Source organism: Tribolium castaneum, chromosome 3 (genome assembly GCF_031307605.1).
Source record: "Tribolium castaneum strain GA2 chromosome 3, icTriCast1.1, whole genome shotgun sequence".
NCBI classification, from domain to species: Eukaryota; Metazoa; Arthropoda; class Insecta; order Coleoptera; family Tenebrionidae; genus Tribolium; species Tribolium castaneum.
Window position 1 is genome coordinate 19,536,192 of NC_087396.1, and position 24,418 is coordinate 19,560,609.

General features: G+C 33.1%; 1 protein-coding gene across 4 annotated transcripts in view; it reads left to right on the forward strand.

The window, feature by feature from the left end:
- dsx (doublesex) overlaps positions 1 to 22,240 on the forward strand; it is a 32,090-nt gene extending 9,850 nt beyond the window's left edge. The window contains exons 2-7 of one of the 4 annotated variants that reach the window (NM_001358611.1): positions 8,857 to 8,997; positions 9,165 to 9,242; positions 9,407 to 9,804; positions 11,750 to 11,890; positions 12,861 to 13,101; positions 21,554 to 22,240. In NM_001358611.1, coding sequence (NP_001345540.1) covers positions 8,857 to 8,997; positions 9,165 to 9,242; positions 9,407 to 9,495 — 308 coding nt within the window. In that variant the 3' untranslated portion in view covers positions 9,496 to 9,804; positions 11,750 to 11,890; positions 12,861 to 13,101; positions 21,554 to 22,240. Of the gene's footprint in view, positions 1 to 8,856; positions 8,998 to 9,164; positions 9,805 to 11,749; positions 11,891 to 12,860; positions 13,102 to 21,553 lie in introns of all 4 variants that reach the window. The other 3 variants (NM_001358612.1, NM_001358613.1, NM_001358610.1) reach the window with 3 other exon arrangements.
- The last annotated feature ends 2,178 nt before the right edge of the window (positions 22,241 to 24,418 follow it).

Here is a 24,418-nt window from a genome sequence, read left to right on the forward strand (position 1 = left end):
ATCAAATTTGGGGCAACAGACAATAGTAATATTTTCGAAACTATAGTTGTTAACAGAACATTTCCACCTACTGTAATACGTTTTTATGTTAGAGGCTTCTGGTGACATTCTGTTTTTTGATTCTGATCGCCGGCTAAATATGAATTGTTTAAGGGGTTTTACTGCCGGTCGAGTAATTTCAATGCCGAAAATAATATTTCGGTTGACTGCGTATTAAAATAAAACGTAAAATGGAATAGATAATAGTGAAAAGCTTGCTAGTTTCAGCGCAATAGTCTGGCAATATAACTTTGCCATTACGATGCGTTCTACTAGATCGACTTTTATGTATTTTTTACGACTAGAAAGCTTTAGAAGCAGGCGGTTGCCTCATCGCTAAGAAATCAGCTTTATCAAAATAGATTGAGTATATAGGGCTGGAACGGCTATAGAAAGATTGTAATGTTTATTTGACAATATTCTGCGGCCTTGTGGTCCATTCGCAAAATTCAATGGAGCTTGAAAAGTGGAAGCTGGCGGAAGCGCCCAGATTTTTGTAAGAGAACGGGAAACATTAAATTTTTAATTAATTATTGTGTGTAATATCGATAAGAACGTGGGCATACATAATAACACAATGTGTCATTGTTGTTGTCACGAATAACAATTACACTGTTGATCTTTTGACACCACAATTCATTAATTTTATTATTTCAATAACATATTAAATAGGGCGCATTTTATTCGCGAGATAAGCTGATGAATGATTCATTTCATCTTATAATAACATCGTACTTTTTAATCATTTTTTCTCAAAGTCGTGGAGATTACATTGTGATAAAAGATTTTTATTGACTGCTAAAACGGTTTAATGTTAATGCACCAGTTAATGTTTAATTCTTTTGTTGCTGCGGTAAATAAACCATTGGTTATACCTACAAAAACAAAGCTATCGATTTTATGGACACATAATATTTATTGTTTTATTAATCAGTCAACAGTCACAGCTAATTATTCTGTAGTATAGTTGCACTTATTGTTGTTTGGATGTGACGTCTAAATTTATTTAGGGCCAGCACATCGGTCATAATTTCGTTTAATTGTGTCTCTGGTGAAATACTAAAACGGTGTTTTTAGCATTACGCAAAGTGTCGTTTGTTTTAAAGCTGCTGTAAGAACTTGCTTATGGCCCAGTTAAGCTAACAAATTGTGTTTTTGTTGTAATGTAATCACTGGTCGGGTGGTTGCTTTACTAGACGGTTTTGTGTTTAGGGGCAATTAGCTTCTTAATCTGCACCTCGGTAACACATCTGTTAAACTGCTGAACGCTTTCATTTTAATTAATTAAGCAAATGTTCAATCAAATTGAAAAGAGAGACACATAGGGTGCAGGAATGTTGCTTTCAAGTAGTATATTTTTATTGGCACTACACTACATATTAGAGGTGTAAGTAAAAACAAATATTTATGAATATTAGCTGTAGTAAAACCGGCGAGAACGTCTGCAACCGCCTTATTTGCCGGTAATGATCACGATTATCAACTAGCATCTGACAAAATGCATTTGTTTTGTGAAGGTAATAAAATATCCGCAGCAGTTAAGTGTCTTTCATTATATGAATTAAATTGCACGTATGCCTCTCATTGGGTCATTAAGAGTCATGTAAGTCATATTATTGCTTTTCTCATTTGTTGATTGAATAAAGCACAAACCTTAAAAAGTTGAAAACATGTTTTCCATTATGCACTACATTAATTTACTTTACGTGTATTGAGTCGCAATTATGCACTAATCACAAATTGGCAGTAATCAACTTTTTGTTCCTGAATTTAAACTTTAAAATCAGTCACGCGTCTATGTTAATTTAAGCCGGAGACGAGATTTTTTCCAGGTCTTCCTCCGAATGAAGACACTCTCATGTTCTCAGTTATCATGAAATTTTGCTGATTGGTTAAACTGCTAAATATGATATGTTAATTTGATTATTGATTTGTTAATTGCTTTAATTATGTTATTAAATTTTTAATGTAATTAAGAGATCATTAGTAAAAACCAGACATCCCACTTACTTATAAGGGATAAGTAATGATGTGTGAGCTTTTAAAAAAGTTAAATACGATTTATTATTGCAAAAAGTGGTTGACTATTCTTTTTCAATAAAACATATTGATGTCTCTCGTCAGTCATTACCATCATCAATAAGATCTCATACGAACGGGTAGTTGGAGATGTCATAATTGTGTAATTGGATACTTTACTTTTATTCTTTAATATTAATGGAATAAAAAATAGAAAATTTCATGCCGGTAGATGATTTTGCTTGTTCTTCCCCCGAAGTGAAAGAACAGCAGTGATACTTTTGTAAACAATTGTTTTCCCAACATAAATTTATTATATTTAATAGCGCGGAGCTACGTTTAATGTTGTGTGATTGTGCAGTTGTAGATTGTAGGAATGGTTACGGATGTAATTTTATATTGCAAGAGAATGAGATTAAAAATCTGAAATTAAATATGTACAACTCATTCTTGCGCCGAAATAAGGGAAGACTTCTGGGAAAACAGATAGTCGCTGGTATGAGCGACTTTGGTGAGAAGTAATCTCGAAGAAGTAAACATATTAACAAGGTTTGATTAAGGCTTGTTAATTATTGTCGTTTGTGCTGCAGTTGCCAAAGATACAGGTAATTAAACGTAGCTATGAGCATAAAAGCGCTCGTAAAAACCTTTTATAACACAATATCAAATATAAATGGAAATTGATCAAGTGCATTTACGATCTGACTTTGTGCAACAAAGCAAAAAGTCAATCTGATAGTAGGTGCATAATTTTGCGTTATAAATATCACAACAAAAGCATTGTTTTGTCCAACGTGTCGAACAAGACGATGAGCATAAACTTCCCTACAAGACACAGGACACGTAATTTAATACATAACCGGAGATAAGTTTCTTGTTTAAGACTTGCACGTCTAATACCACCTTTTGTTGTCAACTATAACTATAAAGCACGATTGTACTTTGCTTGTTCTTAACAGCGAAATTCAGTGGCGCTCTTCAAATTATCACGTGTCACTAGCATTCTTAACACGGTTAATATGAAAATTGGATGCTTGCAGCAAATTGTTTCTTCAAATTTGCGTGCTTGTTCTGGCGTTTATGTTTCTTTCGTACGTCCTAAAAATAATTGTCTCCAGTCTACAACAATGTCAGAATAATGTTCTTTTCCGGATGTGAAATTTGAGAGCAATAAATATTTTCCGCTTGGCATGTTTTCTGATTTGTTAGTAGTTTTTTGCGTCTTTATACTTAATTATTTATATGTATGTCACCTGCAAATAACTAAAAGGAAGATTAACCACTTTTTACGGTCGCAGTAAATAAACAGATTATTTTGTTTATTACATTAGCGAACACTTGATACTTAATTTCCTCAATAGGTTATTTTATTAACGATAAAAATACATTGGTAAACAATTAACACTATCCAACAAATTTTCATTGTTTTTTCTCTCACTTAGACACGAAAGGTTGTACTTAATATTTTCGGGAATTCTAGATGCAATTTTGAAGCCCGTTTTAGTTTTTTTTTGAAGAGATTTTTATTTTAATAAATTCGTGTTTCTATTGGTATTTTTCTTCGGAAAAAAGACGGTCCCTATTTTTTCGTGCGAAATTCAAATTTGAAATTGATTTTTCTGTCGCTTATATTTATTCGTATAATCACTTTTAAGTATGTAACATATTACGAAATTGATCTGTTGGAGTTGTTCTTCCATTTTGAGGAAAATTATGCCATGTATCAAGACCAAGAAACCAAATATGGTTCGGAATGTAATGATTTCGTTCTAAAAATTAAATTAATAATTGAAAAAGACAATACAGGACATTAAGAAAATTGACCTGTTCGACCATTTTTGCAATAAAATATTTTGAGTGATTTCATTATTTTAAATAAAATAAATGAATCAATAAATAGAAAATTATTTTTTTAACCAAAAATGTAAAAAAATTAACGCGTACTGAAAACAGGCAGGAGAAAGACATATTTTATTGTTATGTACCTATTTTCAAGTCCTTAAAAAAATTTCCCAAAATTAGAAGAAAATGTAGCAATACCTTTTGTCTATAGGAGGATTTGTGAGTGAATTAGCGAATTAATCAATTAATCAGGTATATGTCTTGATACAATTGATTTTTTAGCTAAAAAGCTTTTGTGAAAATAGACACATTAATTTGTAGAGACATAGAAAGTAGCAAGAGAAAAATGACGGTGACTGTAAAAAATTGTCGTGAAATCGTTGATGCCAACTATAGCAAAACAATTTTTAACCGCGTGGTGGTAATTGATTGTTCGATCAAACTTATGAATAAATTTTCTCCGGTGATTAAAGATTGTTACGTTAGTGGCCACTAATATCTGGTATATGTCTCTGTTGAAATTAACGCGCGAGTAATTGGCTGCAGGTTTGATTAATGATATTGCTGTTTTTTCCCCGTCTCTAATTAAATTTCATCTTACTGGACATCGATACCGTCTGATCCGGAAACGCTAATTACACTCAGTTCCTACAACGCCATAACGGTCAATTAGTTTCGCGTTTTCCAATATGAAAAAGCCCTGGTCTCGGCTATAAGTCACGAGGTTGGCTCGCAATCCAAAATGCACATCTACGACACGAATTCAGGTGGAAACAGAGCCCATTAAAAGGCAATATATCTTTACGACTGCGGAACGCAGACCCGACATCCTATTCCACGCTGAGGTGTAAGTGTATGGATTTGGGCACTGCTCTATTGTTACCTACACAACACACTCACTTCAGATTGAGCAACGCGAACTGCCAAGAAATAAAGTAGAATGCAGTTTTACGTTCGGCGGGTAGTTACGATTGCAAAATTTTAATGCTTTGTCGTTAACTTGGTCGTATGGGACTCCAAACTAACTAAAACTGTGATTACTTAGTTGTTATGGCCGTGTGAGACGGTCGGGACCAGATGGGCCGTCAAGGTGGCTCACTGACCCCATGACTCGGAAAGGTCCGGTGATCGCCAGCGATCAGATCCAAATTTGCATAATTTTATTGAGTTGGAGCTGTCGGTTGGTGGACATAAATTATGCCCGGCTGCCGTTTGCAATTTCGATTAAATTAGTCCTTCAGAACAGTTGCGTTTTTGAGAGTTTTGGGTTTTGCTGGTGCGACATATGATGAAGTCTAAACAGGAAACTCCATGAGAAACTCCAATCACGTCCACACTGCCGTGGCACTTGTCCAAAGAATTGCAAACAAAGTTATATAAATTTTATTATTATAGTCGTCCGAGTTTTAGTGATCGACATGTCAAATGCAATGGAATTACTCTTTTCCTAACAGTACAATTCAGGATCTTTCAGGTTCCATTTAAATTTATTTTACCATACTCTTTGAGGATTATTGTTAACAATTTACTACTGATTTAAAACGACTTTTATTTGCTAGAGTAGGTGAAGTTAAGTATGTTTGTGGTTGTATAACGCTGGAAAGTATGCGAGCAAAATGTGGCTTGATTCATATAGTGGTATGGTATTTTATGATGTTGGTTTCCTTGTGGTCAAAAAAATCTATAAACTGTATTAATACATACATAATTAGATCCAGTCTGTATGAGTAGGAGTGCTATGTCGACTGGACTAAGTGTTGTTATTGCAGCTAAAAGTGTTGATCTTTGATTGCAGGGATAATTTCATAAAGACAATGTCTTAAATTAACAGTAAATCAGTTTCTGCTTACAATTTAACAAGTGATCATACCATAATTGGTTTGATCCTACGTAAGTCAGTAGGTACTTTTTTCTAGGAAGAGATAATGTCTCCAATTAATTAACATATTTTAGGACACAATAGACGATAGTTTAGTGCCATGCTGAGAAAATTAACTGATTGTTATACAGAGTGCCCAAAAACAGGCGCACCAACTCAATGGCATGTGGTAGAGAAACATACCTATAAAAGCAGAAATAATACTAGAAATATTAAAAAAAATGATATAATTAAAGTTCTAGGTAAATAACGTATTTTAAATAAATGACATGTGACAATGTTGTTTAACAATTTATAAAAATGAATAATTTTTTAAATCGATTTCCGAAGAAGTGACTACACGTTTTGATTTTTTGATAAATTTTGATTTTTTTTAATTCAAAAAACTGATAACTGATAGTAGATTTAGAAATAATTATTCATCATTTTGTTAGGGAACTATTATTTGTGTAAAACATAAAAACATTGAGAAATAATGAAAACTGAAGACGGTTTAACAAAATAATTTTACAGCTGGAGTTTATTTTAAATATGACTTTAGGAATTTTTTAAAGATTTTTGCCGTAATCTATTTCTCAACAATACAACAGAATTGTGCTTGTTTTTAAGCGTCCTGTATATGACGTTCTTAAGGATAACGAAAGCTGTAAATTATTAGTATTATTATTTCTTAAACCACAATAAGTTTGGTTTAAGCGTCAACTGAAATATCTATAATAAATTAAAATTTATCATGAACTGATAGGTATTACAGTAAAACCTCTCAACAACGGACACCGATGGGGAACCTTTAATTGTCCGCTAATGGGAGGTGGTAATTTTAACATAGGTTTTGTTACATTTCTACAGAAATGTCCGCTGTGAAGAGGTGTCCTTTGTTCGGAGGTGTCCGTTAAGGGAGGATTCACTGTACTTCTTTCACCAGTTACATTTTTCCCAAAGCTAATGTTAGTGACTGTTTAGATATTGACAAAGTGCAGAAAAACCTGATATGCTTTGATTCTTTTTTGCATTTGGAAACGACATTCCTGAGATTAACTTGAAATAATTCAAAAGTTCTGCTTGCATATTTAATTAAACTATTAAAATTTCGTTTGTTAAACAAAATTGTTGGCATTTTTCTTCAACACTTGTCTCAAAAACGATGTTTTCTTTTTTTTTGAGTAGTCTGTATAAGATGTGATCAGAAAAAAAAAGATTTTTCAAATATGCAAAAATCGAATATGGTCCCCGTAAGAAAAACCAAATAGTTTGATTTAAGTTGTTACAACACTTACACCAACTAAACATTTTGTGTTAGAGAAATTACCTGTATTTAATTTTTTAATAACCAAGAACAGGTTAATCTGAAGATAGCATTGAAAAGTCCTCATATCGGTTATTATTTTAATGTTTCTGATAATTAATTTATAAGTATACAGGTTTTTAAACAATGTTCAATTTCCAATTTCCATACAGGTAATTTAACTACTAGGTAATCACTAGAAACTATAATGATGTATTTACGACTTATGAGGGAAAGAGTTACGAACCCATAAACTGTTGGCTTTTATCCACTTATAATTTTTCAAACTGATAAAAAATGGAGAAGGGAAATAGGAAAATTATGAATGTCTTTATTTTAGAACAAAAAATAATATTGAAAAGACACTATTAAATTATTAATTTTAACAATTTTCCAGATTTCTGAAATTTCATTAATAATTAAATTAAGAATGATTAGCGGTGTAAAGTTGTACTAGTGCGTGAGTTCTGGTTGGCCTAGTAATTCCATTCCGACGGCCGCTTTCATTGATGCGGCTGCAAAACTGGTTTGTTTGCGTAAACCGTTTGTCATTCAGTCCCCACTACACTCCAAGCTTACACATAACGCCTTACATTTGAGGGAATTGAGGCAACAGCAATTAATCACTTCCTTGTATCTGTCGGACATGTGTTCATAACGCCGACCATAACCAATAGAATTTTAGATAGCAGTTAAAGGTGGGGCGAATACCATTCTAACATTCTCATTGGATACACGCATTATTGAAAGTAGCTCTCTCTACAGAAAAAATATTTCCTTCTACCTGCCCACCGCGCACGCAATACAATGTTGACTAATGTCAGAACAAGACCAGTATTTTGTTAATTGCTCTATTGTTTCCATTGTCACTACTGAATGCTCGTGCAGATTGTGAAAATTAAATTGAGTTAAGATTTTGCAGGAAACGTTTATTACGCCATTTTGAACAATTGTGCGAATTGTTTGGGTTTAATAAGTTTATGGCTTATTTTGCTATTTTCGTTTTGTGTTTGAATTTAACACGAATGTTTGCTCACAGTTTAAATTCGATGTTTATTTCGATAATGCTTAATCTAGTTTCCTGCAAATTAAAAAAAGGTCAAAACAGAAAGAAAAGCGTTTTGGTGTCTAATTATCATTACTTTTTTATTTTTTGTAGAAAAATTAAGGAATGAAAAGTAGTTTTGTTACTTTTGTCAAATCTTTTGATTAAAATTAAACTTTCTTTAATTTTTTTTTCCATTTTTCGACAAAGTTCTTTCTAATCCAGGGTTGGACTTGATCTGTGTTTTATGTTTTCATGGCTTCTGTGTGGTGTGTTCTGTCATTATTTTGCATGGATATTATAAAATCTCTTAAAATTAGCTAGTTTTTTATTACCAACGCCAAACTTGTGCTAAAATTTAAAATCAGCCAGAGAATTAATTCAAGCACTCAGGGAACATCGATTTTTTTTGGTAGTAATCATGCCTTGAAAAGATATACATACTTAATTTACCACACTTTAGTTCATTGTATTATGCACCCACTGAAAATTTAAAAGGTTTTCTTCGAGCATCATTACACTTAACACCGTTTTAGGAAACTGTGTATGAAAAAGCGCTGTTACCTTATTGTTCTCAATTTAAAAGATAGCTAAAACGTGCGATCGAAATGGGAATTTGTGGCCTAAACAATGTATGTCTGTGCGAATTCCTTCGAAAGCACCGGTGTGTAACCCAAACTTGATGAATCCCTTGTTGCAATTTATGGTAATGGCTTCAAAATTGCACAGACGTATTCATTGTTTCAGCTCAAAGCACGGACCTGTTAGAAGATTGTCAAAAATTACTCGAACGGTTCAAGTATCCGTGGGAAATGATGCCGTTGATGTACGCCATCCTGAAGGATGCGAGGGCCGACTTGGAAGAGGCTTCCCGGCGGATCGATGAAGGTTAGTGTGACGATTGAAAAATTTAAATTCTTAGCAATAATTTTAGTTTTATGATAATTATTGTACGAAACTTTGTTAACCATTATGCAAGTGTTTGCATTTTGGGGTCACTTTATTTTGTAAATCATAATCAGTTGCAATTATTTAATTTAATACACTTAATTTAGGAAAGCGTGTTGTGAATGAGTACTCAAGACTGCACAACCTCAACATGTACGACGGAGTGGAGCTTCGAAATTCAACGCGTCAGTATGGATGATTAAAAAATTAACCATCACCCAAAATTTGTAGTTTCGATTAACTTCCTCTTGCTTTCTGTTCAAATTCAGTAGATTTTGGGTGTTTTTCAAAATTTTGTTGCCAGTCTGAAACAGTAATGCATGTCCCCTTTTTTCTTTACCATTTATAGATAACAAGAACCAAGACCGACGAAGTTTCAGCAGCAATCCATCCTTCAAGTCCGTCAACCTGCAGTTTAAATGCAACGTCTTAATATAGACTTCGTCGCACCGCATCAGCTCAAGCCGTCTTATTTATTGTTGTTACTGATAGTTAAACCAAATATTTAATGCATTAAAGTATTATACGTGGACTCAAGAAACCTCAGAGGACCGAAGCTTCGTTATTTTGTGGACAGTATTTTTTTATCGTATTACTAGAAATATTTAGCTTTAGTAACATTTCTCAAACATTTCAAAGTTGTAAAGTATATTTTTGATGTGAAATTTATGACAACTGGGAACGTTTACCCAAAATGTTTTTGAAGAAGTAGAGAATGTGTCACAAGAGCATTCTAAATCTTATAAGGTAAGTCTTGCAGCTGCTTCCGTAAGGTCGAAAAATTTCAAATGTTCTCGTAAACTTTCATTCCGACTTTCCACAATACTGTGCTGAATATTATTGTGTTAGCCAACATGAGAAAGCATCCTCTTGTGCAGTGTAGTATTAACAAGTGATTTGCCCCACAATTTTTTTAATTAAACCAGTAAAAGTAATTCTGTCCTATTGCGTGGGTTTTCAAATTCAGTCGTTTGTAGAATAAATTTATTGTTTTTGGCAAGGGTTCACATAAGTGTAATTAGACGTAATAACTCTTGTAACATTTGCGTTAAAAAGTTGCACGTGTTCGTTGGCAATTTTCTTACCTAATCCAAAGTCACATGTTACATAGCTTGAATGAAAAACTAATAAATTTAATAATAAATTCCACATATCACAAGGAAATATTTTTATGAGTGCGTTCCTATTATTATTTAGTAATATAATAAACAATACGATGATGAAATTTATTACTTCATAAATTACAATTAAGCGACTGCTGGCGATGTTTTTAATCATTCTTGGTGTTTTATTTTATTAGTATGAAATTTAACGTAATGAAAATGATTGCACCATTTGAAACATGACTGCAGTTATTTTTTATTACATCTTTGTAAGTAGCTAAGTATGTTGGCAGTTGTTTATCTGTATTTTGTGACATTCATAGAATCTTACTATGGATCGTAAGACCTGAAATGTGTATTAAGTCATTTCCCCTTTTGTTGATTAACTGGTTGCGATAAATTGGTACCAGTAACGCGCTATTAAATGCAAATTAGTGTTCTTTCTACATTGCAATTTGCATAAATCGTTTAATTAAAGCCCTGCCCGTTTTTGGATCGAAGTTAGAAAAATTCGTAGTATAAAAGCTTTTGGAAAACTACTAATTTTTAAACAAAGTTAGGACAAATACCATTTATTTTAAGCGTATTAGGATTAGTTATCTAACGATAAACCTTGGCAATGACTTCTATGCAATTTCTAAAAAAATTAAGTGTCTGGACAGATAAGTCAGTTTATTATATTATCAAACTTATCTTGTATAGCAACAAAGTAAGCACGACCTTGTACTTTAAATACAATGTATACACGTGCTAGATATGCTACTATCTTGGTAAAATAGAAGTTCAAATTGCGGTAGGTCGGGTACCTATCTCTGTTTCAAGGTTTAATAATTCTGTAGTAATTTCATTGAACAAAGAGAAATTTATGATACACGAAGAAATTTCTGTATTAGATATCGTGCTCACGTAATAATTTTTTTTAATAATTGAACTGGAAAAAACTTGTTGCAATGCGTTTGATAATTAAAAGTAATTTGAGTAGATTTTTAAAACAGTACCTACATGAACTAAATATTTCTCATAGAGAAATTTTTAAGAGAAGAAGATTTCAAAAATATTTTGATGAATGAAAGTACGCGTAACAGGTAGCTTATATTTTTTTGAGGTTCTATTTTCAAAGTAAATTTTTTCTAGTCGTGTAGCTTAAATAAATAATAATAAAAAGTAAATATGTTTAAAAAATTAATATGAAGATTGTTGCTTTTACGCAATAGATCATAGTTTCAAATAATTATGTCAACGAAAAAGCGGTAATAAGTTTTTCTAATAATATAATGAGAAGCCGGTTCTCTTCACACTTTTCTAATGTTTGTAATTGCAACATTACGGTTTTTTCTGTGAGTAGGTAATGATGTTTTTTATTTATTTTTTAATTCTTATTAAAAATAAAAAAAGAGTATAGTCTATCAAAAATAACGAAGAAATGAAAATTTGATAAAGGGTGGTTTGTCCAAGTTCTAATCTAATTTAATTAGAAATTTTAGTCGTTGAGTCGTTAGATTTCTTTATCCAACCTTCTGCAGGCGAAATCCCACCCTTCCCTAAAATCTCAGCCTTAATCGGTGTTTATTTTTGTGTTTGTTTGGCAGGTCGTGACACTGAAATTCTGTTAGACTTCTGCCAAAGACTTAAGGATAAGTTCCAGTTGTCGTGGAAAATGATATCGCTAGTGGACGTTATTCTCAAATATGCCAAAGATCAAGACGAGGCGTGGAGGCAGATTGATGAAGGTAAGGCATCTAGCTGGAGCAAAATAAATCACGAACTTCATTAGCAATAAAGTTGTGGGTACTTGTACCTGCATGATTTATTTTATGTTTACTTTGTGCTTTATCTTGGAGCTTTTTAGAATGCGAGAGCTTTGCTCCGTTTATCTCACCTATTTCTGTCGGCGAAAGAAAACAGGGAGTTAAGCTGGTGTGTAGTTGTGAACACCAAACAAAAGGGACTGTTCGCGCCGATAGTTTACAAATAAGCCAATATATGCGAACAGTGTGAATGAATTTTTATTAAATGTGCTAGTGAGAGCCTGTTATGTTTTGAAACAACTGCATAGCATCGTTAAAGTGTAATTTATGACCACCGTAAATGCAGAGGTTATAATATTTTTAGTATGTGCATATGCGTGCTTTTGCTATATTGATGTATTATACAACGGACGACGGCGACGCGATTTTTTATGGCTGCTCTCTGCTTCAGCTGCCAGAAATTGCAAAAATTGCCAATTTCGCACGTGCTTTCAAAGCTCGCGCAATCTTTGAAGCCACGTTTATTCGATCGTAATTATCGCCATTTTGACCGTCTTTCTAAAATTGATACATTTAAGATAACATACCGCGAAATAAAGCGGCGACATAGTTGTTTTAAAACTGCCACCTGGGTCTGTTCATTCGACATTACGACTCAAACTTCCGCTCAAGTCAGTAAAAACGCATTATATTTAGCAAGTATGAACCATTGTAAAATAGAAATAGGCTCGTAAATTCTAACTATTGTCTCACCCAGAGTGTTCTAAATTTACTTCAGCATTTTGCAATTTATCCATTTAACGGTCTATTCAAAAGCCGGGCGCATGATTGCGATAAAACGCCAAAACGAGCAATTTTGCAGCACATCAATTCGCTAAACTTTGACGCTTTTGAATTATAATAAGAGAAATCAAAAATTGTGTTTTTGCCTGAGTTTTGTACTTATTTCCAGCATTCCTAGAAATTCGAGCCTTGGCCGCCGTCGAAGCAGCAAGGTACACCTACCACCACATCCCTTATTCAGGATTGTACCCAAATGCTGCAACTGCGATCTATCCGCCCGTATATTTGCCATCCATGTCCATGTATCATCCTGCCACTCTGTTAGGATCAGTCCCCACAAGCACGTCGCCGTCTCACTCGCCGCCCATCGTCCCTAGAGCCATAAGGCCCAGCAGTAGAGCGTGATAAAGGTAAGGGTACTTGCTTCCAGGACTCGCACTGCCAAGGACTGGCACTTTCAACGAGGAAAACCAGCAGATTTCACTTCACATAATTTAAACCTCACTAATTTTTAATAAATAAAGTGATAAAGTGGACATTTTTTATTAAAATGAAAGAACAAATCAACGAAATCTAATATTAGTTCGCTTAACAAGAGAACAGACTTGACAGATTAGTCATTGATTTCAATTAAACTGGTTCATTTACAACTAACTAAAAATATTTTTTTCAAACCAATTTTTGGGAATCGCTAATGAATCAGTAAAATATTTTTTTTAACTTTAAGTTGGTTAAGCCGCGAAAAGTTAAAGATCCACCTGTTTTGTGACTCTTCAGAAAAAGCTATAGCGGCTAGGAACTTTTTGTGTACGAGTAACTAAGCTTTTATTGACCAAAATTGTTTTTATTATTTTTCAAAAATTTACATGTCAGTGCTTTGTCTGTGATGTAAGAACGCATGCCAAGAAATTATTTCCTGAAATTTAAAAAACTGCAGTTAAATGTGCTCTATATTTGGGCTCTGAAGGCCTAACTGTTTGCGGTCGCGATTTTTTGAACGTCTTCAATAAGATTTGTAAAGTGAATCGAACGTGGAATTTAATAATGATATCTTTTGCTGCAAGGACTTCTGAGTGTTATGGCCCATAATTTCGGCTCGTAATCGAAAAGGCAGCGACAGCATTGCACCAGGAAGCTGCTAATGTGACACTTTGCACTTTCAAACAGCTTGAAAAGTGCAGCTTCGTATGATTTTTATGTCTGAATGTTGTTAAAAGTACGCATAAATATACCTATGCGTAATGAGATGTTTTTGCTGTAATATATAGCCATTTTATTGTGTATAAGTTGTTTGAAAACCAGGGTGGTAAGATGTATGGTTAAGTCCATTGGTTGTTGTAATTACCGAGCTGACTTATCTTTTATCTCTCTTGATCAGAGCTTTATATTTTGTTAACGTGCATTCTAATACCCACTAACAGCTAATTTATATTTTATTACTTCCAGCGTCTGCCAGTGCCCAATAAAATGTTGCGGCAGGCATTGTATCTCGTTAATTAATTATGCAAATGTGAGTTAAAGGCACGATTGAAAATCTGGTGGTTCCGTTAGCACCCAAAATTTGGCGGACAATCAGAATGACCACTTACATTTTAGCTAACTATATCAGGATTTGGTTTAATTAGTTTGAAGCGGATGCAGAAATAATAAATTTTAACTGACCGAAAGGGAATAAGTTGGTATAGCCATTCTACGTACCGCAACATTAACCAGACTCGTAAAACGCACTTTATATCCGTTTTATGGCATTTGTAAAATATTGCATTTCAAGTATAATATATGCACTCGGCTGCAGTCGTACAGACACTCAAATCGGATGCCGTCTTGCACACATATTTACAGTAATAGTTTTTAAATAAACGTTATTGTAATCTGCAAAGCGCTGCTTCTGTTGTGGCTTTCAAGCTCGCGGAAAAGCTCGCTTTGCCTCAGTTGATACATTTGTACCACTTTATTCTTTCATGAAAAATTTTTATTCGTCATTTGCACGAAAAATACGATATGTGATCAAATCGAGAGACATTTATTTACGATCGGAGTGATCGTTGTAATGTCACATTTAAATAACTTTGCCAGAAACAGATAACACAGCTCATATTTTTATGACGGCATAAACTTTAAAAATGCATATCAATCACATCTAGCGACTAGTTTGATATTTTCATTATAAGAACTGAGCAGAATTTTTTTGCACCCAAGAACTTGGTTTATAGTAGCTGTTACAAAAAGGTAATGTTCAGCGAGAGAGTTTTTCTTGAATAGAGTAATACCTACTTGCACTTACGTATGTTATTTCCGGTTCGGTAAATCAAAGTGCGGCTTCTTTGTTTTTACTATCCAATTTATTTAAGTAGTTGAATAAGCAAGCAAAATAATTATCTTACAGTTCAATTGTTGTAAGTTTCGTTTAAGTTAAAAAGAGCTATAAATTCCGCAACGGTGTCCTGGGGTAAATTGAAAGTTCGCCTAAGTAAAGCTTTTCGGTCGATATGTAGGATAACTGGATAGCCCAGCAATAGTACTGAATGCCGCCGTTGCTGGCGTTGCTGCCGTTTTATGGGCTAGTTTATATTTTATGGCCCCCTATACAGAGATGTATGGACGTATAAAACTGCAAAATGTTCCCTACATATTAATTTTACTCTTGCATACGTTTGTTATGAAAATTGTTTCACCTACGTTATGTTTTAAAGTGTAATCAAAAATATTTTAAACGTCTCGTCCTGTGCTTTACGAGCTTTCGAAATAAAGATTTACGCCAGCCATGTTCAATACGAATATTTTTAAGTAGGCTTTATTTACTTTTCAGATAGGTATGAGATGTAAAACGTTATCAGATGCTAAAAATTGCAATATTCCCTGAGTGTAGCCTTCGTGACGAGTTACATTTATCCTCCTTTCCTATCACTGTCCTTTCTCACTACCCTATATCCCGCAGAAGTCTTTAAAACTCACATAAAATGCGGCGGCTGTTTATATATCGTCTCCTCGCAGGAATTTTAAACTGGCTGATTTAATTGCGCTAGCTCTATGTCATCAATTTTATTTTAAAAAGATACCGGAATGATTTTTTTACACAACTGCAACTTCAAAAAAATACAGTCTAAAGACTTTTTTTGGGCGAAAATGAGCTCTGTTCATCAAATTCTACTATCTGCAGAAATAAAATTTGTCAGTGATGGCAACGTTAAAACACCCTTTCACACCTACGACTCTTTGGAATTGTTATTTAATTTGTTTTCGGGTTGTGAATTTTTAATCCAGACTTCGTAAACAGAATTTAATTTTTTGGCAATGTTAATTTGGCGTGTCATTGTGTATTGAACCCAGGTGGTGGAGGTAGCACAAGAATATAATAGTCTAATGGACAATTGTGTGCTATCAACTAGAAACTGAATTTATTTAAGCATAACTTTTAATTGTTATTTTTTAGTGAAACAATTTGAGTTAAAATTGGCCATTTAGAAAAAAAAGTAATTCGTAGCCTCATGATAATGTATCATTCAATGGGCAACTGTTATTAAAACAATAGACAATCTTTGAATTGTATGCAGTTTAATGTAGCAGTGAGTTGGAATAATGTAATCAAAATGCATCTGTAATCTGTAAAATATATCATTCGTTCCACTCAACTCCACCCATGACCTATTTGTTTTTCGTTTCCCAATTGTATTAAAATATGGCGTAATTAAAATTTGATCAAGTGATATACTGCTTTTTCTAATAAGTGGGTATATAAATAAAATGACCAACATGATTATTCGTTACATTTACTGGGTGGTGTGATGGACACATAAAACTAGATCCTCGTAAATTTAGGGTTACAGTCGTGGTTATAATATTAACATTTTAACCACAGTTGTGAGACAATATGCAAACATTCTGCGGTAGTGCAAATTGTCTTATTTATGTTTTACAATAAAGGCCGGTTAATTGACTTCTCACAATTTTTATTTTTGTTGGAATGTTATGCCACGGTTTGATTAAAGTAGGTGAGTATATACAAATTAACAGCTTTTCAGAAGAGGCGATGCTTATGATTTTATGTGGGAATGCACTCACAAATTTTTACCCACAATTAAGGCCTTTTAAAATTCTTGTTTATGTAGTACACACATAAATTGGCTGTTTTGTTGTTTGCCACTGTCGTAATAAAAATTGAGGTGTAGGTACGCGGAGAAGTCGCATAATAAATTTGCCCTTAAAAGGTCTATACAACAAATTATCAAAACGGACGGCTCTTTATCAGATTTTGCTTTATAGGCGAATAAAGCTGCTAATAGGGTTTTATATGCTTTAAAGTTTCCGAACTGATTATGTTTTAATTAACTACTAAATTACCTCCTTCGTATATATTTATTTTTTAGCCATTAAAAGTTGAAAAAGTGCTTAATGCTACTCATGCGTAATTTGTTACTTGCATCGTTAAGTTTGGCTGAAAAATTTTAGAGTGGCTAATACCATTTTAAAAGGAATGCCTGTTATGTAGATATGAGTAATATACCCTTTATAAAATACTTTATGGCTGCTTTATTTATAAAATCTAACCTGGCCATAAAAATTTTGACAAATGGTGGCTTTAAGTGGCCTTAATTCCCAACCGTTATTCTCTATTTAGAGGAAGCAGTGAAATAAATTAAACTTTTCTCCTCGTATAGTTTTCAATAGACCGATCTCGTGAATGGATCAATAGAGCAAACTCGACGACAAGCCATTGAATTCGTGTTTGTCATTGATTTTTATTACGATCGTCTTAAGATTCGTTTGCAAAATCACCACTGCCAAAAGCACATTTTATTATCCTAATTAAAGCTCCCTGAAACGTGTGTGCTTGCCTTAGGCGGGCATTAATTCCGAATCCGCCATATAAACCAGTCGTTATAAAATTCGATTCAATAAGCAAGATGTGGCTCAGTTTTATAACTCCATACCTTATTCATACCAAAGTTATATCGCACTTGACGAAATTGTAAAATATATTTATAGCCGGTTTTATGTATTATGTAATGCCTAGACGTGGTTCAAAAGCGAAAATTGCTCGCCGAATATTCGTCCGCTTCTAAACGCTCTTCTTATTTATTCGCTTCATTGTTCATTTTGAATGCAGGTGCTTTAAGTGGCCAAGTATAAAATGCGCTATTTGATTCGCAGCGCGATCGTAATTCGAGTCCGTAAATCTTCAGGGGATGACTAGATCAAAGGCATTAGGTATTTAGGTTTCACTTCGAGAACTATTGGCTTCTAAACAAACAGAGCTACAAAATGTGCAATGGGTTGCTGCAGCTGCAATATTAGAGCTAGATCTTAGATTTGAACTTCTACATTTTTATTCAACTCAGGATGGGCTTTTCAAATTTAATTTTTATTTTTCGGAATATTTTTCTACTCAACGGTAGATTGTTGTGTTCATGAATTTTTAAATAGGTAATAAGTTGTAAAATTTATTCGGTTTCTTGCTTGTTATGAGTTACGACTTCTCAACAAATTGATCAAGGTAAGAAACCGCCAATTGTTTTGTTCCACTTGGTGTTGGGGAGCCGCTTTCATTCTGTTAGGGATCATAAAAGTACTATGAATACATTACAACAGTTTATTACCTAATTATGTCAGTCTACAAGTTTCTATTGATGTGTGACTTGTTACTAAATTTGGACGTAGTAAAAGGCCCTTTCACATGCTAATGATAATGTCCTACTTTGTTAAATTTTTTACGAATTTGTTTGGTAAAAAATGTAAGTTCTTTAGTATCAGGAAAATTGAAACTCCGGGTGGTCAAACGGAAACCTGCAATTTGCAGGACCAAAGTCCTGCTGCAGCAATCAAGCTCTATTCCGAAGAGTGGAGAGCAGTTTGCTAAACTGCAGACCTACTTTATGGTTCTCAACTCATAACTTTAACTAACAGTCATTTTACGATTGACTTTTTTGGCATAGGTTTTTATGTACGTTGTGCGGGGCAGTTAAAATTTTTCACCTTTGTTTTGTTTTGGGATACTTTTATTGTCGGTTCTTTTACAGACTAAGTCTAACCCATATAAACTTTGTAATATATGTGTTTCCTGACTTTTATGTGCTCTTTTCAAAGGTCTTTGCTTTTTTCGGTCTTGTTTTTCATCCTCGGTGTTCTAGACTGAAGGAGGTATTTGGATTAACAGTTTTATGAGTCGACGTTCCGATGCTCTCTTTCGTCGATATTTCGCCAAAATGAAACTCCTAAAATTAATTGCCCACTTGCCGGTCATTACTTTAATTATTATGTGAACCTCATTATCTCATTTGTAATTTTCTTAAATAAATATTTGGTGCACCTCCCGTAAAAGGTTTACGACAGATAAATTGGACGTGAAGTCTTCTCAGAGTGGGTATTTAAATTTTTACTAACACATTTTAAATTAATTTACAACGAAATTATGGAAACTGTAAGCAGTGACATTCATGGCTTTAAAAATATCATATAAATGTTAACACTGACATCAGTCTTTCGACAGCTCATAATCATTTGGATTTGGATTTTATGGGGAATATAAAATTACTTTTTCTCAGATTAACATCTTAACAAGTAGATAAAACTACTGTGAATATTGATATTATTCTGTTCCACAGTTTTATTCTTGTTAACTTGGTTCTTATGTTTGCAGTTGAATTAATTTACAATAAATGTTCCAGGCGACTCGATTGTAAATTGTGGGTTTTTGGTAGGTATAATGTATTCTAAAATTATTCCATCGTTTTGTCAACCACTTAAGGAACTTGTTACATTTTATTGTCTTGTTTAATTTACATTTCAACACTACTGAATTAAGAAGTAAAAAATCTTGATCTTGATAATATTTAAAAAGACAGTGTTATTTATTATTTTTTTTAGGCTCATGATAATTCCTATTAACTTAATAAAGAGCAAAACGACATTTTTAAACCAATTATTGTTTTAACCTCCGAATAACGGACACCTCTTCACAACGGACATTTTTGTAGGAACGTAACAAAACCTAGATTAAAATTTCCACCTCCTATTAGCGGACACCTCTCCACAACGGACAATTAAAAATTTCCCATCGGTGTCCGTTGTTGAGAGGTTCTACTGTATTTTTTTTGTTGGATTTCAATAAAGAAGTGGCCACCTGAGGCAAAGCTAGGTAGTCCTGCCGCAATGTATGAACCGTTGTCTGGTAAATGAGACCTCAAGAATAATAGCTTGTAGAATTATTATTAGATAATAAATATATGCACATCTCATTCCACGAACACAGAATATGGAAGAAGCATGTATTCTATAGCGCTACGCGCCTCATGATTTACGGCACATCCAACATCAAAGCTTTTATGGCCCATGATTCGCGAGGTTTTAACACAACAAGTTTTAACTAGCATCAAAACGGCGTTCCACATCACAACAACCATCCGGGTGTTGTAGTACAAAACCATCCATGGGAACCGTTGTAACATACGGCCATTTTCTTTTTAAAGCGCCATTTTAATTACATACCTTGAACGTTCCTGCTTGTACGGAGAGAGGAGGATCGCATTAATTGCGTTAAAGAAATTAAGAAATTTACGTCAACGACTGGTTTGCACAATAATAAATTGTTGGAACTTGTACCTAATAAAATGGCTTTTCAGCAGCTGCAATTTGCATTCCGATAATAAAATTCTGACTTACGTCTTCGACCCAAAATAAAGCTAAGAATTTGGAAACGGACAAATTGCGTTAAGTAATTAACTGTTGTTTAAGTGAAAAATCCAGGTTTATTGTCCCGGAATTTTGCTTCGTGCATTACTTAATTTTTATGCCTTCTTTCAATTAGGGCAATATCTGTCTGGATAAAACGACCTAATTCGTCGGAGATTACTGCATTCTGACGTTTTGTGGGTGACAAAATTATAATTACACTTCGGATGGACTTTATAGCTTTTCCAGTGTGAATAATAACGTGAACCATAAATTTGTTCGGCTCGACTGGCGAAATTCGTTTTATTTCTCCTAACATCTCCAACTTTGAGATCCATAAAATCCGTTCCACTGTCCGTCTGGATCTTGCGCAAGATTATTATTATAATAAGTAGTTGCATGTAATACGTTTGAATAATTTACGACACTTTTTCGCTGTCGGCTCACAAATCATATGAGAAATTCTTAAAAATCATAAAACTTTGTCTGAAAATAATTGCTAAGCAGAAACATGCACGTCGTTAAATTTTAAGTGGGACAGCCACAGACATGCGAATCTATTTCGAACGTTACAAATTTTAGTGCCTTCGGCGCTTGACGGATTTTATTTTTCGACGCAATAATGCTGATTGTCAACACGTCCCACTAAAAATAATTAAAAAAATGTCATCGAACGGGGGACACAAATTTTTTGATTTTTTCACTGCTTGAGCTTTGATTCGCGGGTAGAAATCGCTTAATCACAATAAATTATTTCAGGAGTAAACGGCGGGTCCGGCTCTGAAGTCTTTTTGCGCCCCGCGTCAGAAAAAAACAATACATTCTGAGCACGTTTTCAGTTAACAATAGCCATTAAAAAGCCGTAAATAAAACTGATATAAACGAAATTATGCATAAATGACAAAATGTAGCCGCCATTTTGCAATAAAAATGAAACAGTTACAGGTATACCAACATATTATTTATTCTGCCATAGTTTATGGCTCGTAAACATTTTTAGTTTGTGGGCAATTATACAAATTAACTATGGCCAGTGCGGTGATAATAAAAGTTTAATGGGTTTTTATTAATTAGTAGTTTGCTGAGTATAATATGCTCTCAAGGTGACGGAAATTCGTTGTTTTAGCGATTCGTTTAATCTTATTGTGCACCAAACGGCATTTTAATGATGTGTTTTTTATGTCATTGTTTCAGACGTTGCGGGACATCGTTAAACACGAGGGGACTGTTTTGTGATTGTGGATGCAAATTGCATCACTTTGAATGTAGTAAGTATTTACTCTTCCAAGTCAATCCGTCTCTTCAAAAGTGTAATAATCGTCCTAGCCGTTACAATAACTTTATGTAATCAATCATAGCAATAAATTTCTTGAGTTCCAACAATTGGAATTAAAATTCCCACAGTTTTTGAATGCGCAGCTTAACGAAAGACGTCCCAAAATTGTAATTTTCAGTCTTTCTGTGTGTTCCGTTAAATACAATAATATTTAATGTAAATAGAATTTAAATTTATTTTTTGTACAAAGAGTGTCTGAAAAGATGTTTTGTTTGAGTGTTTTTACATTTTAAGGTTTGTGGCCAGAATTGAAGGCCTTGTGATATTAAATGACTTAATATTACACTATAGTGTTACTTAACTTCCAAGAACTTGACCGAATTATTAATGTTAGTTGATAGAATGTTAAAAGAGTTTACAAAACTTTACTTCCTCGAGATCAACTTTACTAGAATGTGGTAAAAGATTAAAAATCACAAAATTTTTATGGCTTTATCGCATCTTTAGGCACTTATCTTCTTAAATGGTTTTGCGGTTTGTGGTAGGTACGGCAGATACCTATATAATTAGCAGGTCATTTACGGCATGTATTAATCAATACTTATAAAATGTATGGTAATAAATTTTAAGTACATTATAGCTTTAAGCATTATACCGTCTTCTAAATGTATAGTTCAATATAGTTATGTTTACTATTGTGCTGTTTTATTTTCTCATAAAACAACAAATAAAAAATGCAAAAATTGAAAACTGGCTAGTTTCATTCATACTTTCCACACCTTCACCTTACATCCTCTCACGTGACCCACTCTAACAACAATCTGTGATTTTAGTCACTGAAAGCAGCCAACAGGTAAGTAACTTCAGTAAATTAAGTATAATTTCACAAAAAGGAGATTTATATCAGATTCCTTGTGATATCCTGTCAAGAATTTTGGTCAAATCAAGAGTAATAAAATAAATATATAAAAATAGAGGGAATGTAGAAGAAAAAAAAATGCGCACGTTGTTATCAAGATTTATTCTCGTGAAAGGTGATGTAAATTTTTAATTCTTTTCCGAAAGTAATAAGTTTATTTGGTAGTGAGGCCTTTGTGACTAGTTATAAGGATAGCATCTTGAAGTTGAAGGCGGATTATGGTTATATGGATGAAATCGCAAGGTAAGGAGGTTCAAATAGTTTTATATGAAATCCATAAAAGCTGCTACTTTAAATTAAAACAAGTAAAGATACTTACCTTGATGCCCGAGATATGCTATCAACTCACAGACCTACCTACATTTAAAGGTTTTACGACTGAAAATTTATTGCCTATAAACCAATTTTATTGGCTAAGTTTTATTATTTAAGTTCTTGTATTTTCATGTCAGCAATTGAAAGCACTGTTTTTCTTATTATGTAATAAAATATTTTCTTTTTAGCCGCATAAAAATATTACTTCATACTGATCAAGTTCTAAATGGTAAATTCAGCCATTATGCTTTTAGTATCCAACTTTGGATAGTGCAAAAATGAAAACTTATAAATTTTTAACGAGACTCTTCATTAATTTTAATGTATTGATTAGGAACTGTGCCATATCTTTTGGAGTGAATTTTTTTTTAACTTAATAATTCAGTGAATGCACACATTGACTATATTTAAGCACCAATATTAAAATCAAGACGGTGGTATTTTTAAAAGACGTAAAAACAAATTACTGTAATATATACGGCACCACGAGAGATACCAGCTAATTGCGAGGGTATAATATTAAATTATAATTACATGCATTATTTATATCATACGCCAGTCTTGTCTCTGGTAAAAGTCGTAGTTTCTTGGGCAGTCCTCATTAGTACTCAAGAAAGCATCTTGCACATATTAAAAGTGATCTGCTTGTGTCGATTGTAAAAGATTATCGAGGTTCTTGGGTATCATTGTAAGAATTTAATTATTACGTAATTAATTGTTTGTATTATTCGTAGTTTTTTGTGATTCTCTCTTTGTTTGAATGTAGAAAGATTGTAGTAAAGTGAATAATAATAATAGGTAACTTAATTTTTTCGTGTTGGCCACCTGCATATTAATAGACAGAAAAAGAGAATAGCTGCAATCATTTTGACATAAAAATAACAATTTGTAATTAGTAAATATAAATAAAGTATAAATCAAGTAATAAACTTCAACATAACTACACAGTAAGAATAATTACATACACATGAAATTATTAACGTGGGTAATAAAGCTCACGCTAGAGGAAACCATTTTGCTTGAACATACCATGTATTTATTAAAGAATAATTATTACAACAGTGAAATGAAATATTTTGATGCTTCAAGTTTTTGTCTAAAGCGAAACTGATTTTTTATTAAATTATATTGCCCATATATTTATTGTTATACTTGTTTACTGGTCAAAGATTTTTGTCTTTATCATATTTTTTTTAATTAAATTATGAAAAATACAACATATTTCACATAAATGGGACAGAAAACATACCATGTCAAGAGCTACCCGAAAAATTAATTTATGTAAATTTTTTGAAATTCATCTCCATATTTGGACAGTGAGAAAGCATATTACTATATTCCGTAATTATTTTTAATTTAGAAAACAAATTAGCAATAAATTGGTTCCCAGTTATGATTGATTGGATAATTTGAAGGTAATTTTACATAATTATTCGAGTAATGCAAATACAAATATGGTGGTTTTGTCAAAACAATTTAAAACCAGCTTTAAGGATTTAAAATCAATAGCAAGATGTTTTCTTTACGATTATGTAGTTTTCTTAAATTA